Raw genomic sequence first — 17,966 nt, 5'->3', positions numbered from 1 at the left:
GCACAAAGAAAGCAACTAAATGTCATGATGACCTGTTTGAAGTTTCCATTTTTCCTTTGCTCCCAGTCCATCATGTCATGGAAAATTGGAATCATAATGTTCCGAACTTCAGTCTGAGGGACCAGGGTGACACCCAGAAAGGGGCCCATCATTCCTGGGATGAAGTGGGGTTTGTTGTCACCTAAATAGAAAAAATAAAATAAAGCCAACACTAGATCATGTTAAGTATCTTGTGAAATTCAGATTCACAAAGTGTCAATCTTTTCATGTTATACAAAGAAAGAGTCAAACCTAATTTTTGCCACATGCTAAAGAGTTCATACGCCATCAGTACTCTCATATCTCCATACCTGCAGATAAAAGATAAGCTAAAGGTCAATTACAAGAAGACAAGGGAATGAAAGTGTACAGAGCAACACACGAAACATCCAAATCATAAAATCTCATACATCCATAGTCGCAAGGAATTGCAACATTTGTATGCAAATGACATGGCAGGCACTTACTTGTCCAGAACTTTCTTTTTCTTAGCGGGTCCGACTGACTCCAGCTGGAGACTGGGCTGATTGATGTACAGCACGGTGAGACTGAAGAAGGAATTCCATACCTAAAACAAAGAAAAAACAAAAGATCACCAAAGACTGGGCAAGTCATGGAAATACTACATTGTTTGCACAATGCACAAACAGACCTTGAAATCGAAATCCGCTTCAGAAAAGTTCTTGTGAAGCGCCGGAGAAAGAAGCTGGGTTGTCACAACAATGATGCTGTAGAAAAACAAAGCGACCGTGTCACTGTCATCTCTAAAGAAAGGTAGCAACTAAAAATAGCTGGCAAAGACAACAGCTAGGTAACCTTCACAACAGGGTAATTTGAAGAGAGTCTGATCTAATGGCGACCTGTACTACTACCTAACCTTTAGTAGGACATCGAGTGCATGTCAAACTCACTGGCTGGTTAGAAGTCTCATGACACTCCAATCTCGAGGGAAGATGGTTAGTTTCATCAAATTCCGGAATACACAAAAGATCTTTAACAGGAACTCCTACAGGCAAAAACATTTCAAGTCTAGTTTAGGAATGAGCTTTCAAGGGGAAAAAATAATCCAACTCTTCATCTAGTTTTCCCACTTTGAGCTCTTCTTTGCTATGGAAGTTGTTGAGTAGATGGTGAAAATGGATCTCTGTCATCTGTCGGAGCAGAGAGAGAAGGCAGGACACATATTCCCCCTAGTAGAAGGAAATGTATAGATAAAAGTGTGTAAAGTTAATGAAATGCAGAAATACGTGGATTTGTCCACACAAACGAAGGATTTATTGAGTTTACCGTTATCTCTGCAGTGCACTGCGGGCAGCGCTGGCCCCTGGATGTCTCCACAGAGTGAGACTTGCTCAAGATTGACAGTAGGGTCTGCAGCAACACATCCAAGAGACTCTCCACCATCATCTCCACTTCCTCCTGAACGGACGACTCCTGAGAGCAGGCAAGTTAGAAAGATCACCATAAAGCCATCTGAAAATGATGTATTCCAATTCCGGACAATTAAAAACTGATGAGCAATGACCCAATCTGCGTTGGAAACTATTGCCCTTTTTATTGACGTGCCAAGGGAGCCTACCATAGAACTGCTTTTAATGATGGAGAAGATGCTGCCAAGGATCCCGGAACAGATGAGCAGCTCCCTCTGCTGGCGCAAGTGCAAGTGAATGTGGTGCAGAACAACTGGCAGCAAAATGCTTCGAGACTCTTGAGGGACAGACCAGAGAAAGAGGATGGATGAATTTGTCATTATTTGTGCTCTGCCACCATTAGACAAAAATCCATAGATGTACACTGGCTATGATGCTATCATTTTTCATTGTCACACGGAAATTCTCACCGGGGAAGAAGAAGAGCCGGCTTTCCACAGTCCGCGCAATCGACTGCAATTTGACAACGTCCATTGATTGGCCAATGTCAACGGTGCTGGGCATACTTCCAAGGGTGCCACGGACATATTCTGCCACTTCCTGAACTGTGAACATCTGCAGCAGCTCATCAAAAATATCGGGGAAACTGTTCAACAGCGCCGCCTGGGAGTTGAACAAAAACAAGGACCTGAGCGTTATCCAATGCTGGATAATGTTGCAAAGTTTTAGAGAAGAGCCCCAGGTTGGGAAATCGCTCGAGAAATGATCAGTGATTAATATTACAGATGAAAGTTGCTAACACAACCTGGCACTTCAGACCTACTCCGCTCTTTTTATTTTTAAAACGGGAGAACAGGTCCCAAATGTAAACATCAATGGCAGCTTAGTATGTCCGATAGTTGTGGGACCAACATTTAATGTATAATGACTTACTGAGATTGACGACAGACCTGGAGCAATACCATAGAGACATGCAGCGGCTCGCACCCCTCCAAGATCAAGCCAAGAAAGGGGCAAAGTAGGACAATGCACAAAATGGCACACAAAACATGAAAATAAAAAAAATGAAACAAGAAAGAAAATTAATCAATGAAACGTAAATTCCAACTCTGACAATGGACATATAAAAGATGCAAATAAATCAAACTTAGAAAAAGATGGTAATATGTGTGTATGTAAGAAGACAGCAAATAAATTCTCCGTTCAGACCTGAGTGAAGACGAGGTTCTCTGAGCTGCGGCTGTCCAGGCTCAGCACAAAGCGAATGGATTGAAAGAGCTCCTGAATGCTGGCACGGAACTGCTCCTCCTCCATTCCGCAGGTTGCCCGTACGTACAGTATTCGAGACTGGACGATGAACTTGAACAGGTACTCCAGTGCCTAAGTTGGGATGTGAAGAGAGTTTTTCCAAGCTTGGACTTTCTCATTTTTGCTACAACTATGGCAAATGTAAATCTTCTGAAAATGTGTAAATATCGATATATGACTAGCAAGTAACAATTTAGCAATGATTCTTAAAAAAAGACTTAAAGTTTAGAGGGTAGTCTGCTTGTGAATGAGACCCTTATTAATTTCCAACACTTGACAGGTAGTTACGTCATTTATAACAATATATTAATGTATAATAATATTGGACAAGGATATATTATTTTCTGATATTACAAAATCTGCCACGATTTGGTTTTAATTCACTACAATGACCTTCAATAGAATAGAATAGCGCAAAATTATGTATACATATTTAATAATAATAATCGGACATAGGCCCTGTCGTCATCATCAACAACAAAAGCCTATTTGTCATCACACCCAGAAACTGCGTATGACGAAATTGGTAGTGCTTCTCCATAAGGTGCGTTTTCTCGGCAAAAGAGAGAGCATAAGTGATAGTTACAGATTCGTAATTTATATTTATAATTATCAGAAACATCTTAAATTCACGTAAACAATCAGGATATTGAACCAAATCAATGCATCAATACTATATTCTAAACATTTAGAGTTTTGGTCACCTGCGGTACTATATGGCTAGTGCTGTTATTTTGTTGATGGTAGAAAGATTTTTCCTGTGATTTTACACAATGATTATGCACTTTCCTAATCAAATGCCATTAGAGATTATTATGTTTGGGAATTGCGCTTCGGTCGAAGGGAAGAAAGACATTGCTTAAATTAGTTTGCCCGTAATTCCTGACAGCAGTCTTACAGCAAACTCTAATCTATTGAAATACTGCACTCTGCATGAGTCAATCGACTGTTCCACATTTTCTGTTTTCTCAGCGGCCAACTGACTTCCCGAAGCATCGCATTACACCTTAGCAAGTCTTTGGCGTCAAGCATTTCCTGATTCCATACTAATCGATTTACGCCACTGCAGCGATGGGGGTTCTCTTTCCTTCTAAAAGTGAACCACATAAAGTACAGTAGTGAATTAAAAAAATGCTTTACCCGCATAGCTTCCTGGATGTGATCTTGCCGGACGACTTCGGCTGAGCGATCCATGTACCACTTCAGGCATCGAATAAGTTCCCTACATGCACATTGTTTGAAATTATTTTGTGGATTTTGCTTACATAAATGGTGTATCCAAAAGGAAGTAATAACTGTTTTAGTACTTGTATGCCAAAGCTCCAGCAAAGTGGTTTTGGATGTACGAGTCCATTACTGGGCGAAAGTGGTAGAAGCGGCTATCCCTGAGCAAGTTGATAATAAATACCTGAAACCCAAACATACATAAATGGCAGATTTATCCACAGTTCCTTCCCTTATAATAAATAATTATGACATTACAACTGTTGCCTTACCAAAGACTGGAAAACCAGAGGACCGTATTTATCGGTATTGTCATCTAAAAGACAAAAGAGTGTATCCAGGACATCTCGAATGAACTGTTAGTATGAAAAGGAAAAGGATCAAAGTCAATTACTGAATATATTGAGTAAAATGCACGTTAAGATTTGTTGTTAACATACTGAACTTAATATTTACCACTACATTATATTTGACTTTTGATTTAAAAATTAAAGTTGCTTACTGTTCAAAAGCCCAAAGTCACTTGTCATCCTTTTTTATTTATACTAACAGAAACAAACCATTATTAATTACTGAATAATTCATCAATTTCAATTGTTGTTGAAGTGATGCCTCTGTTTCAAAGATAGCCAATGAAGTTTTTTAGGGAGCCTTTGAATCTAAATTCATTGGGGCTTTGCCAATGATGTTTGTAGAACTTACAAAGAAATCTGTGTGGCTAATAAGCTGCTTGACTGGATACAATAAACATGCTTTAACTTTATTCACCTAAAACATCTTTAGTAACATCTACTTTAATATCAATATAGATATTGTTTTAGCAGCAAAAAAAACTATCCCTGTGATAAATGCAACGGAGGCCAATCCATTGTCTGCGTCTAATTCTCTTGCATTTTAATCGTGAGGTGAACAATTAGAGAAGTCAGAGTTTTAATAGTGCCTGAATAAGATTAAATGGCACGGCTGCTGAAGGTTAATATCTTAGAAAATGTGTGTCCAATGCAATTAAGACACTCTACTGCATTACAGAGGGCAAAGTACTTATTAGTGTAGTAAGTAATGAATATATTTGACAGTATTGACCTTGACAATCTCCTCTCCACTGATCTGACGCAATCGACCAAGGATGTCCAGCACCCTGTCCGGGTGGGTTTTCCAGTTTAAAAGTGCCAACAGGTCCACTGAACATAGTACACATCATAAGGTGAAACCTACAAAACGCACGGTCAATTATTTTGTTCAAGAACATGCATTGTTACCATTCTGTGTGAGTTTTGTGGAGCAGAGTATGGTGGAAACCCAGAAAGTCTCTTTGGGGCTCCTCTGGAATGGCAAATTAGCCGGCAGATTGGGACAGCTGTTAAAGTCCTCCTTGCAGCACGGCAAGCTGAGGTACAGGCCCTGATTACTGAAGGTGGCGTTTTCATCACACTGCAGCAGACAGATGCAATAATGGGAAACGGCTTGCCTGTACAAGCACTTCGAAAGGGTCAGTTTACGAAAGCTTCCCAATCCTCATGGTGGCAGATAGCATAACACTGCATATATTATTCATATACAGACACAAGCCAGGTTTAAATAGGCCCATTCTTAGCCCATTCTTGTGCAGATCTGAACTGTAACACAAGCGCTAGGATTAACTTCTAGCAATGTCAGCAGATTGGAAAAAGGTCGCTTTCCACATTTTTTTCTTTTTTCTAACACCAATTCTTTTTTTTCTTGGCTTTTGGATTGTCCTATAGTTCTATTAGCATTAGCAGAAGGAATGAATCTGAAGATTTTGGGCAATTTTTCTCTAGCTAAGACCAGCACCAGATTCTCAAATGATGTCTAATTTAACAAATCTACCGAATGTCTTGTGGGTGGTATGGTTACTTTTTGCAGTGTATTTATAAAATGGCGTGACCAAAGAAAAAAAGAAAAAAGTATATATATATATATAGTAATTTGTTGTCTGCGTATATTAATTTTATGGGTCCTGTGAAGCAAATGGTGATGGGAAATCACTAACTTGACTAATTGAAAAATCGGCTAGTCTTGAGAACAATTTTCATGACTCTTGTCTTGTAGCTGGCGTATGTTGAGCAGGATCTCACCTTGTAGACATACAGCTCATGGCTCTCGTCAGATAGTGTCGTCCCATCCTCTCTCATTAGGGGAGTGAAAGCAAAGCCGAAAAGTTTTTTCTCCCCTTTGTCTTTAGCTGAAATGACAAAGATGTCAGTGACCTGATGCATAAGTCACCCTGACTGTGCTAATGCGTTCCAGGAAATGAAAGCCAAATGCCTCTGGCCATCAGGACTGACTCACTGGAACAGTGTCTGAACTCAAAGCGTAGGTGAGAGCCCCGGAAGCGATCTATGGGGATGGGAAGCTTGACCATCTCACTCCAGCGAGGACTGTTGTTGTGGTAGAGGACGAAGGAGCGATATTCAGTCATGTTTGGCTCACCACTGCCCAAACTGATGCAGTCCTGAAAAAGAAGGATGCAGCAAGCATGGAGCAGATGCTGGCAGAGAACTAATGTACTCATCATGACTGGTGGGATGCTAATATGCTGAGTGAATCATATTTGACACGTATCATACTTTGAGAGTGTCCCCATCGGCGTAGAGGACATAAAGCGTCACTTCGATGTTCTTCTGCACGCTCTTGCCACCCCGCTCAAACTCGCCTCGTTCCAGGGTTAAGTACAAGTCATTGCGAATGTCACCTGAAAAAGAGTAAGAGCAGAGAGAAAAATGGCACAATGAGCATAAAAGTATGTGCCTCAACATAGCTTAAAGCGAACCATGCAGGATTCATAATATCCCTTGAGATACCAATCCAGGACAATAAAATGCCAATTTAAGCAAAAAAAAAGAACTTGACAGTCATACAAACTACATAAATATTGTATATTAATTAAATATCAAATATTTGTTCAATATTCTGATCCGTTCATTCTCTTGAAATCTACAAAAAGGCCATTTAAGGGGAAGGTCTTGGCTTTCAACTTAACCACGCCGAGTATATTCACAAACTTGGGCTTTTGTTGTTGTTTTGTGCACACAGTAGTACATATATAAAGGAGTCTTTGCCATATTGCTCTCACAATTGGAGTCCTTGGCATTGAGCCACATCCACGTGTCTTTAAGATGTAGTAACAATGTAGTGTGAGTGCATGCTTTTCTATTTCCATGTTTCCTTTTTTATTTGTTTATGCGCTTCAATCTCGCTCCCACCTCATCCTTTCCGCATGGCATTCCTCTCTCGTCAACATCCTGCGTAAACTGATCTTCGGCCTTCTGTTGCCCTACTCCTCTGGACTCCGGCCCACTCCGCGTAACTCTGTGCTCATTACGTCCACTGCTCTTTGGCTCCTTACCTGGCATGATGACATCTGGAAAACCCAGTTTGCGCGTGAGTGCCAGGGCTCGGTTGAACACGGCCTGGTTCTCCCGTCTGATCTGCTCCAACTCGCCCCTCAACAGCTGCAGGGAAATGATGAGGCCTGAGAGCAAAGGGGGATGTGAAAAGAACATGGAAGAAAGGAAGCAGAAGGGTAAGCGATGTAGGGGGCAGCAAATGGAGGACCGAGGGTTATTTAAAGGGCATTAGTCAGAGTGTGGGGGAGGAGATGATAGACAGACGGGTGGATAGACAGGAGAGATGAGAGCAAAAAGAGACGATGCAGAGGGTGAGAAATATCTTGCAATCAGGCAAATGTTGGCAGTGCCTGGGAAATGACAGGCACAGATTTGAGTGAATCTGCAGGAGGCGAGTTAACTAGGAAGCACAATTGATGAGCTTATCGGTTAGTTGCCGTATCGTCATCAAAGCACAAAAGTAAATCTGTGGCTATGACACAGCTTTTCAGTTTGAGAATAAAATTACTTCGGATTCAACATTTCAGACAGACATGCTGGTGTTTTTCATTGCTTTGTGTCATTTGTGCATTGGTGAAATCTTAACACGATCCAGATCATGTTTCTTAAAGCCTAAAAATAGAGGCGATAGAAGCGACACGACACCATTCTAAACTCTAGATTATTCTATCGTTCTTCTTTGCTTTGTATCTACTGCGTGAACAACACATAATGCCAATGTTCAACCAAAATTTGATCAAAATTGCTAGACATACTGCCATCATCAAGTATCAGTATACTCTGTATAGACAAGTCCTCAAATGTAGTACCGTGCTTCTACTTCACATTTAGCTTGTAAAAAAGTGGCATAGTTTCATTAGTTTAACCAATTTTTACATAGAGAAGAAATTCAAATTCATTCATTTTCTGGACCGATTTCTCCTCATTAGGGTCGCTGGGGGTGCTGGAGCCTATCCCAGCTGACTTCGGGCCAGAGGCGGGGGATACCCTGAATTGGTGGCTAGCCGATAGCAGGGCACGAGGAGACGGCACCCCTACACTCATACCTAGAGGCAATTTAGAGTGTCCAATCAGCAGCCTACCATGCATGTTTTTGGAATGTGGGAGGAAACGGAGTACCCGGAAAAACCCCACGCAGGCCTAGGAAGAACATGCTTAGAGAAAGAAAATAATTTATATTTGAAAAACAGAAACAGATGGCAAAAATGTTTAACCACGCAATAAAAACATTGTCTGTTAGCACTGCATATTCCAAAGATTCACAGAAAATCTGTTTACCATAGTTGGTGCTGGGAGCGGAGTATTTGGTGTTGGATTTGCGGATGATGTTTTCATGAACCTGGTACCACTCGTTTTCGTTGTTACATCTGGAGAGAAAAACAGGTAGGTAGGGCAGTTGGTAGCAAAGCCATTAGTGGAACAGATGGGCGAGCAGGAATTGTGCACATGGGGATTGCACGAACAGCATGTGTCCCTAAGCTGATTTCCTCCTGGAGAAAAGGTAGAAGCATGGGGAGTTGCTATCAAGTAGCACGTCAGCCCAAATGCTCAGCATACTAAACAAAACTGACAGCCCGCTCTCGACCAGTCTTTTTCATTACTGAGGGCCTGTAGGCCCCTGGGAAAGGCACGGGGAAACGCATAGGCTGGAGCCTTATAGGAGCCGACAGTTTGGAGGCAGCACAGCATTGAATCACTGCTTGCTTTTCAAAAGGAAGGTCTAAGCAGAGGGCCCCACTACTCAAAAATGTAACCATGTCTGTGGTACGGTGTGTCTCGGTGACCTCAGTTGACTCAGTGTACAAAGTGGTCAACTGTTGTTCTCATTTTGATTGTCGCTCTAGCTTTGCTCTGTGATCCTCTGTATGAGGCTCCTTCTAAACAGTAGAAGACTATAATATCAAAACTGTCATGAAATTAGCTGTGGAAAAAATAGGATGATTATATACGCTAAACAGGATTAAATTACAGTCTAAATAAGTCCTTCTATTGTCACTATTTGCATTTTTAATCACGTATTTACTTTAAACTAAAGCCTGTCCGTGTTAGCTCATCAGATAAGTGGTAGCTTTCTTAAAAAACATCTTGTGATTTTTCAGACGTCTCAGGATCTTTCAGAGGTTTCATTACTATAATTGAACTCCTAACACGTCAGCATTCAAATGCAGGGAGTCCAAGGCCACTCTTACACTGTACTGCAAATACTCACGTATAAACTTTGAGCACAAAGTCCTTCTCCTCTTTGAGGTCAGTGATAGTATGGAAAACGTCACTCATAGCAAGAACGGCGCAGCCGTACGGTCTTCGGTACATCACGTGTGGTGGTCCTTTCTTTGAATCGTTTAGCAGCATACGGCCTGAAAGGGAACCCGAAAAGTCACCATTTCACTGAGAGAGAACTAAAACTAATACATAAACACATTTATCAGTACTTTACCTGTTCTCATGACATGTGCAACAATGTACAGATCTCTCTTCAAGTCTTTACTGCTAAGGTCCTGATGGGAAAATGGAAGAGTCAGAATTTTTAAAAAAAGAAAGAAAAGCTTCTTTGTCTGTTCTCAAACTCTTAAATCAAATCATGATTTATTTCACAGGGGAACTAGAGAGGCCCTCACCGTGAAGAGAGCACAAAGACGATCGACCTTCTCCGGATTCTTTGGTCCTCCATTTTTGTTGAGTTTCACCATGAACTTTTCACTGCAAAGCAATCACGTTTATCGTTGGCCTTGTCAATTGCAAAGCAGGTCTGAGCCGATAATGTACAAGATGTTTACATGTACCTGATCTGTCTGGCCTCTCGAGTATCATACAGGGAGAATAAGACGTCCGCGTCCTCACTGATGCTGTTGTAAGTGAAGCTCTTCAGATTGATGAAAAGGTGGTGTGACACCGGGACACGGCAACTGTCACCATGGCGTGGTTTCACGTTGTCAGCCTAGCGAGCAACCAAGTATTTGCAAGTAAAGTCAAACTCGGTAGTCAGCACTCCATTTGATTAATACACAAGGAGCCCATGAAATTTCAAGGCAGTTGCTGGTTTTTGTGTTTGAATATTGCAAGAAGGTCATTTTGGGAGATTTCCTAAATTTTCTATATAAATCATTCATCAATTTTAATGGCGGATTTCAAACACGTGCAAGAGGGTAATTTTATGAAAGTGTCATTTTGGTGCTGTTTTAAATTGAAGTTGCTGAGTTCACATGTTCGGCCTTGGTGGAAGTCAGGGTACTCGGTCGTTTGGGCGTCGGTCTTTTGATCGCCCGGAAAGTTATTGATAATTACCATTTAAATCGTTGCTCAAATTCCCTAAATACAAACTGCGAATTACTATTTAGTCATACTTAATGCCTTAGTAATTATTAGGCTAAAGAAAAGCTCCAAATTTCCTGGACTTTTTTTTTTTTGTTGGAGAACTTGTTAAGACCCTGACTGACGTAGCTTCTTAAAGGGACAACGCATGTACATGCAAACTCTTATACACTCACACATCGGCTCAGTGAAACTGCTCATGGCCATTGTTGGCTTTTATTGATGCGTAGACCGTGTTGTTTTACCTTGTTTTGTCGCCGGTCTTTTGGTCGCCTGTTGTTGCGGTCCGGGCGACCAAAAGACCGCGACCAAAAGTCCGGCGACCAAAAGACGGCGACCAAAAGACCGGCGACCAAACGACCGCACACGGAAGTCAGAGCCATTGGTTATGTGTAATGACACCTATCTTACACTACTAGAACGCAAATAATCCCTATCCATGTAAAATGTATTTGAATATAGGGCGTATTCACACATGCTCTGTTTGGGAATACAGGACTAGTATACCCAAAAAGTCTGTTGTGCGCACCTTTTGGGCTGATGGGAATACAAACAAGCAAACTCTGGTGCAGAGCAAACAGCTGTTCTGAGACCTCGCCATAGAGGCGGTCTCGTTCACAGTTTGTAGGAACGTGACCGCACCGTAGTTCGATCCAATCACACAAATTTTTGCACATAACAGGATTTCATAGCCACAGAGGTTAGGGAAAATGTTTTTGGCTAGCAGTACTTCGGCTAACATGAATCAGGATTCAGCGTGGAGCAATAATTTTACTGTGTTCCCCCACGCAGAACATTTTGTCCAATGATGGAACAATGTTTGCACATATGTGGGTTTGTTGTCATATCCTGGGACTCTTGCAAAAATTGCAATATGAAAAGGAGTCATATAAAAGCAAAATAAGATACATTCTCTTTTATTCGGACCAAAGCGAAAGATGAACTGTGGACTGTGATAGTGTGAATACACCCTTAGTTATATTTCATAAATGTTATTTTACTCTGTAAATTGAGGTTGGTGAATCTGAACTCTGAAGAGTCTGAGTCATAGTTGTTTCTGAGTTATCACATCTGATTCAAAGAAAATTTCAACCTTATTTTTGGCCAACAACAACCAGCCCACAACATTTTTGGTCAATTGATTGATGTCAGTTATTGAAAAGGATAGTAATCTGCCACTAACATGGAGAATGTTTCACCAATGTCCCACCAGCTGTAGGTTGGACACCCCCTAACAACAAACCAAAATAACATTTTGCATGTGATAATGTACCTGGTTTGTGCTTTGCTGACCACAGTGTCTGCTGGATACATGCTGAAAGAAAAAAAGAGCTAAGGTCACAAGAGAGAGCCATCAAGCCATTGTTGTCACCCCCCATAAGAGATTTGATCCCCTTTAACGCACAGCAGCTTCAGACACGCTCTAACTCATTTTCAAACGGGACTGCATTTCACCTACGTATGGAGCTGCAAGCGCTAAAAGAAGCGACGTGTGGGAAAGAAAAGGACAAAGCCATCCTAATGCTGTATCGCCCACACACTTCACAGCAGCACCAAAGAGCTAGTGTCCTCCCCTAGCTGAAAAAGTGCCAGGGTCTTGAGACCTGCCAAAAACAATTTCTGCACATCAAGTAGATTTTTTTTCACAAGGTCGAGCTACAAACTTTCTGGACTGGGCATCCAGTTTGTGAATCATTGGCAAAAATAAATCAAAATAACGTTATAGTAATTTTTTGTTTTGTTTAATTTGATACTGTATATCAATACATGATAGCCAAAGGATGGACTATTTCCCCATCACCTGTCACTTTACATTACATCTGCATTGCTGGCTTGGGGGCGTAACATGCTCGCATGTGGAAGAAAACACTCAATATGGTTGTTGAACAAGCAAAATGCACAGGTCACACGAATCTGTTCCCTCAGCTGAATGTGCCCGCTCTCGGGAGTCACCTTCCTATGAATGATTTGATAATTGGTACATTTATATATCCCACAATAAATACAGCATATGCTAATAAAAGAAAACGGTCGTAATGTACATATATAAAAGCTCCAAGTTCGCAGAAATCTTTCACTGCTGCAGATTTAGTATATGCATTCTGCAGGGATATAGCATATTTCATAATTTAGAGACCACTAATTCACATATTTAATTTATTGCGTTTAATAATTCATGGGGCGGTGGGGGGAGGGGGGTGGGGGAATTATTCTTGTTTAGAATGCGATGGTTCAAGAGTAATTCTGGGCAACACACCAGTTTGTAAAGCTCCGATATGCTGATCTGGTCTGGGTCCACCATTTCAAACTCTTTCCTGGGCACAAGGTCAATGCCAAGGTGCCTGGCAAAAGAGAAATGATTGAGATTAGGGAACGCTTTAGTAGTTTGGCTGCAGATAAAAATCAAATCATCCTTCAACAAAATAAATACAGTACAAATAGAAGCTTCTTTTTTATTTAGATGAATAATACACATCAAATGTATGTGGAGTAAGTTTTGATAAGAGTTTACTCTGCATTTAATTCCACAAGGCATAGAATTGAATTCCTTTACAAGCCCATACCCACCATTTTGTCACTGAAGTCTGATAAAGCCAACAGAATAGGGGCAAAAGCCCTTCATTCTAAATAATGAAAGCAATTCTACCCCCCAAAAAGTTAAATTTCAAAGGAAAGTTCCTTCTTGTTACATTTGTTAAATTTGTCAGTTATTAAAATGATCTGTTGTAAAAAAATAAATAAATAAACTTTAACGTACCTTTAATTTAATTTTAATGAACAAATCCGTGACAGAATAAAAGCCCAAAGATATATTTTCTGTGTAGTCACGGGCATACTCAGTAGGCTCATGCTTGTTAAATAACGCAACCAAGGATGCACCGATTCACATTTTTCCACACAATTCCGGTATGAGAACCTAAAATAAATCTATATATATAATATTCATGGCTCACTCTTTGAAAAATCCATTAAATTATGTGCGCCGAACACCGCCGACTACATCTTAAGCCAGAAATTGAGAGAGACTCATAAACAGGCAAAACGGCCATTACTCACAAAATTGGACTTGAACTTAAACATTCTGTATCTGTTGACAAAATGAAATAAAAATAAGGAGCACTGTGAAGTTGCTCCTCAAATCACATTTTGGAGCAAAGCCCCATCTCTAAGGATAACTTGTTTCTTGAACATGATATAAAAACCCCAAGTACTGGTAGCCAATGTTCCCTCTAAGCTTCGCGCGTGCGCAATTGCGCACTACTCTCGTCTTCTCTGCGCAGCAGCAATCATATGGCGCGCAGTATTTTTTTTTTTTACCCCTTTCCCCATGATGGCGCCTTTTAAGCGGCAGCCAGTGGCAGTAGCTCTGTCCACTCTTATGTTTTTCGTGTTTTACAGCATGTTTTACATGAAAAATTAGAGGGAACGTTGACATGCACCTGCTTGTGGCAGGTGTGATACTGGTGTGCCCATAGCGAGCAATGATGATGTCGTGACCGGATGATTCGCCTAAAGACGTTTCGCCGACGGACGTTTGACAGACGGACAGGTCGCCGAATTCGTTCGTTCAAACAGTGTTTAATGATTAAATACAAATACTAGTATTTGTTAGTTTAATGATTAAATACAAATACTAGTATTTGTTAGTTTAATGATTAAATACAAATACTAGTATTTGTTAATTTAATGATTAAATACAAATACTAGTATTTGTATTTAATCATTAAACGCTGTTTTCAGCTGGATTTGACCGAATTTGAGAGCATTTTGAGCCGTTTGGCGAATGGACGTATATAGACGTTTTTTTGCCTCCATCGCGACATTTTACCGAGGAATTCACTTCCCTGGGCTCGGTTCTAATGTCCAAAGAGCACCAGTATTTGTATTTAATCATTAAATGCTGTTTTAAGATGGATTTGACCCGATTGCTGTCATTTTACGGCTCGGTTCTGCTACATCTGCCCGCCCAAGAGTGCTTATTCACGGGCTGCCATGCCCGCCCAAGAGTGCTTATTCCCGGGCTGCCATGCCCGCCCAAGAGTGCTTATTCCCGGGCTGCCATTGATGGTAGACTAATAAATTGAGAGTGATGAGTGGCAAAGGGAAATGAATCACCGAGGTTGAAAAACTTGTACACGGGGGCGGGGCGAGCGCGCAAATCCCGTTTCGGCGAAACCTCCGTTCGGCTGAATGAACGTTCAGCGGAACGTCCATTCGGCGACCTGCCCGTCTGTCAAACGTCCGTCGGCGAAACGTCTTTAGCCGAATCATCCGAGTACCGATGATGTCGCTCACACTGGTACTCAGTGCGCTCAGGGAGGTTGTCTTTCTGCCCAGACCAACGAAAAATTAGAGGGAACATTGCTGCTAGCATACGTTAACCATGAAAATGGCTCAGACGAGTCCTAAAATCTCAAGTTAGGTGTGCTGTGCAGAACATTGACCTCAACAGCCTATGCAAATTAAGGTAAATGAAGAGGTTAAAAGTGTCTCTATTTTAAGATGTGGCGAATGTTATTGTCATCAGTGCAAAATAAGCTCCGCCTCAATCAAGATGTTGCTCTCTTGTCTTTACATGGGTTACGGATGTCTGTTATTGCTCAGTTAGATTTGAGAAATGGCAGCAGAGAGAAGATGTCCTTACAGTTCCTCCAGGGAGAAAGACACTGACTTGAATCTGCTTGACATGCACTGAACTACAAACGCAACTCCAAGATGTGTTAGGACAGTTAGGAAAATGCTAAATAAGTCTAAATATATTATGACTCATGCTTCATCGGAATGTGACCCCGATTCATGTGGTCGCTTTGAAGTCTAACAATATAACTGCAATAATAAACTTAATAATGATGTATACTATCCTAAGTATTTTATATTTTGAGTTGTTGAACGATAAAATTGTATTAATGAACCCCAGTGCCAGCACGAAACTGTGAGTCTGATTCCACATTGATAAATGGCACCGTAAAATAATGACGCATTCATAGTGCAGCGGATGAACTCACTCATTGCCCCAGTCAAGGCGTACGGTGATGTGCCGCTTGATCTCACGGGTTTGGTCTTGGGCGAGGTGACCCTGGATGAGCTGCCGACGCAGATCAATGAGCTCGTTCATCACATGACGCAGCTTATGGAACAGATCCACCTTGTGTTTCTGGGAATTCAAACAAAAAGCTACAGTTGGGAATCACTTCTAGACATCAATTCTGCACTACTACTATAAAGATGATGGCTACTTGGCATTATCAGTGAAAGTCAGATAAGAACATTTAGAATGAGGCTGGTGCCTAAAGCAGTAAGATGTAAGACTAGTGGCTAAAATGGTGGTGCAACCAGGATCAAACTGTTGAAGCGTAGAACATCCCTCCCTTCCACTTTGGATTGCCAGATAAGTGCTTCCTCATGGAGAACCATGTTGCCTTATCATACCAACGTTGCCTTTCAATCAGACAAGCACTGGGTTAAAGTTAGTGCACACATTAAAAAATCATTTTTAGCGAAGTCGATTCAAACAAATGAGAGGGCCTCGAAAACAACCACAAAATAACTTAAAGACAACTTCATTGACAACATTATTCATAGTCGATATTAACAATTGAAAAGACAGTTCAAGTCAAAAAAGTAACATGCTTTTTCACCACAGAGCCATCTGCTGCATCTGGTGAATCACTGCTCCACTTGCCCTCGATGCATAATTGCTACTGCAACGGATCTAAATAATTTGGCAGCCATGTAAGTTTCCCCTACTTTTTTATTTTAACAGCCGATGTGGCCGACTGTGGACCATTTAACATTGAGACCATTTCTGGTTCAATAAGGTAGAAAGTTTCTACATGAATGCATTTTCCTGAGTTTCCAGACCGGGCACTTATAACGCTAATATTTCTCTCGTGCATTGATCTCCTGGTGTTCATTACTTGCAGACGAGGAAAAACACAATAAATACAAGCAGTCATTGTTCTCCCTAAAGACATGAGGCAGTCACAATCCTGCTTAGGTTTGTTTACATAAATGCAAAGATTAAGCAGAACGACAATACCCATGTAAATTTAATGAGGATAAAAAGTGCTTGGCCTCCAAGACTGCTTAGGGGAAAAGGCTTCGTTTGGAGTTGATGGGCCTTTTCAGACTATCTATTCTGCAGTCCTAATTATGTGCATTCTCCCAAGTTATCTTTAGACTATTGCTCCTAAGAACTAATGTAATGGCAACATTGAGATAGAGGCTATCAACATCTAGTTCGCAATACATCCTATTATTATTTTTGGCAAAATGGTCTGTCTCACGCAGGGGTTGACTAACAACCATATCCTTACCAGCCTGCAAAAATCACCTTTTAAACAGTTTTGCATTATTCCAGAATCAGAGGGAGTTACATCATTGCAGTAATGCCCCGGGCTGCTTGGTTCCTCAGAGGATGAGCAGCTCTCAGTGAGCGCAGTTATGTAAAAATAAAAAAGCAGCATTTAAAAAAATAAAAACAAGTATACAAAAATAAGCGGGAGCCCCACAACGTAGAATATCCACTCAGGGCCATAGCCTCATCCTCATCCCATTCTGCCTGCCCTGGAGCTGGATTAACAATGTTTTAGGTTTCCAGTAATCACTTTTGCCCAGCAAGTGAAGATGACACAGGAGCTAAGTGAAGCAGGCCAAAATCAATCAAGAGCTGAATGACAGCGCATGAAATTGTGCCTGACAGGTCTGTGGGCCATTATCTGCGTCCAGCACCCATTTCTGTTCCCACATAGATGGGCTTGGAAAATGTAGGGCGACAGTCATAACTGATCTAAATGAGTTGTCCCATACATTCAGCTTTTGTAAATTCTTTTTTGTAGGAGTCTGGGTTGAATTAGGTGGGTGGGGGAGAACCACATCGCAAAGGCTTATTACGTTAAACTCCTCCGCAGGATGCAAATGAAACAACGAAAGCTGTTTGGCTTCTAAATCGCATCAAGAATGGAGCAAATGTTACAGACGGTCTCGTGTTTATTGCTTAGGGATTTGCTGTCGTATTTGTGATGATGTGAGCGCTACTCACCACGTAGAGCTGCTTCCACAAGACACCCCACTCCTGCAGCGCCGAGGTGGTCTCTGTTATAATGGGGTCCTCCAGGGGCACCACCGTCTCACACAGCCTGACAGAAACATTTGCATGAATATGAGGGTCTACAGGGACACATGGGCAGACTGGTGAATTGGTGTGATTTAAGCTGAAACACAAAAAGGAAAACCACTGGGACCCAGTGTGATCAAACTCTCAGAAACACTTTCATCGACTGTATTTCCTCTTTCACAGAATCGCGGAGAGCACATCCAAATTGTAATCTAATGCAACAGTGAT

The 17,966-nt window shown here is 41.3% G+C and overlaps 1 protein-coding gene across 3 annotated transcripts in view; it reads right to left on the bottom strand.

Moving 5' to 3' along the window:
- Nucleotides 1-17,966, bottom strand: part of LOC144079219 (dedicator of cytokinesis protein 3-like) — a 40,685-nt gene that overhangs the window by 11,960 nt on the left and 10,759 nt on the right. For all 3 annotated transcript variants that reach the window (XM_077607877.1, XM_077607862.1, XM_077607869.1), the window contains exons 5-32: nucleotides 17,664-17,760; nucleotides 15,628-15,776; nucleotides 12,879-12,963; nucleotides 11,895-11,936; nucleotides 10,093-10,247; nucleotides 9,928-10,009; nucleotides 9,747-9,807; nucleotides 9,519-9,666; nucleotides 8,588-8,676; nucleotides 7,309-7,434; nucleotides 6,530-6,654; nucleotides 6,252-6,414; nucleotides 6,038-6,144; nucleotides 5,201-5,372; nucleotides 5,025-5,122; nucleotides 4,214-4,297; nucleotides 4,025-4,125; nucleotides 3,858-3,939; nucleotides 2,619-2,789; nucleotides 1,880-2,072; nucleotides 1,619-1,746; nucleotides 1,327-1,473; nucleotides 1,131-1,229; nucleotides 951-1,045; nucleotides 692-767; nucleotides 507-607; nucleotides 292-350; nucleotides 33-181 (exon numbers count right to left, since the gene is read on the bottom strand). In XM_077607877.1, the coding sequence (XP_077464003.1) occupies nucleotides 33-181; nucleotides 292-350; nucleotides 507-607; nucleotides 692-767; nucleotides 951-1,045; nucleotides 1,131-1,229; nucleotides 1,327-1,473; nucleotides 1,619-1,746; nucleotides 1,880-2,072; nucleotides 2,619-2,789; nucleotides 3,858-3,939; nucleotides 4,025-4,125; nucleotides 4,214-4,297; nucleotides 5,025-5,122; nucleotides 5,201-5,372; nucleotides 6,038-6,144; nucleotides 6,252-6,414; nucleotides 6,530-6,654; nucleotides 7,309-7,434; nucleotides 8,588-8,676; nucleotides 9,519-9,666; nucleotides 9,747-9,807; nucleotides 9,928-10,009; nucleotides 10,093-10,247; nucleotides 11,895-11,936; nucleotides 12,879-12,963; nucleotides 15,628-15,776; nucleotides 17,664-17,760 (3,184 nt within the window). The remainder of the gene's footprint in view (nucleotides 1-32; nucleotides 182-291; nucleotides 351-506; nucleotides 608-691; nucleotides 768-950; nucleotides 1,046-1,130; nucleotides 1,230-1,326; nucleotides 1,474-1,618; nucleotides 1,747-1,879; nucleotides 2,073-2,618; nucleotides 2,790-3,857; nucleotides 3,940-4,024; nucleotides 4,126-4,213; nucleotides 4,298-5,024; nucleotides 5,123-5,200; nucleotides 5,373-6,037; nucleotides 6,145-6,251; nucleotides 6,415-6,529; nucleotides 6,655-7,308; nucleotides 7,435-8,587; nucleotides 8,677-9,518; nucleotides 9,667-9,746; nucleotides 9,808-9,927; nucleotides 10,010-10,092; nucleotides 10,248-11,894; nucleotides 11,937-12,878; nucleotides 12,964-15,627; nucleotides 15,777-17,663; nucleotides 17,761-17,966) is intronic.

The sequence above is a fragment of the Stigmatopora argus genome, chromosome 1, assembly GCF_051989625.1.
Source record: "Stigmatopora argus isolate UIUO_Sarg chromosome 1, RoL_Sarg_1.0, whole genome shotgun sequence".
NCBI lineage: Eukaryota > Metazoa > Chordata > Actinopteri > Syngnathiformes > Syngnathidae > Stigmatopora > Stigmatopora argus.
This window is presented reverse-complemented; position numbering and strand designations above follow the sequence as displayed.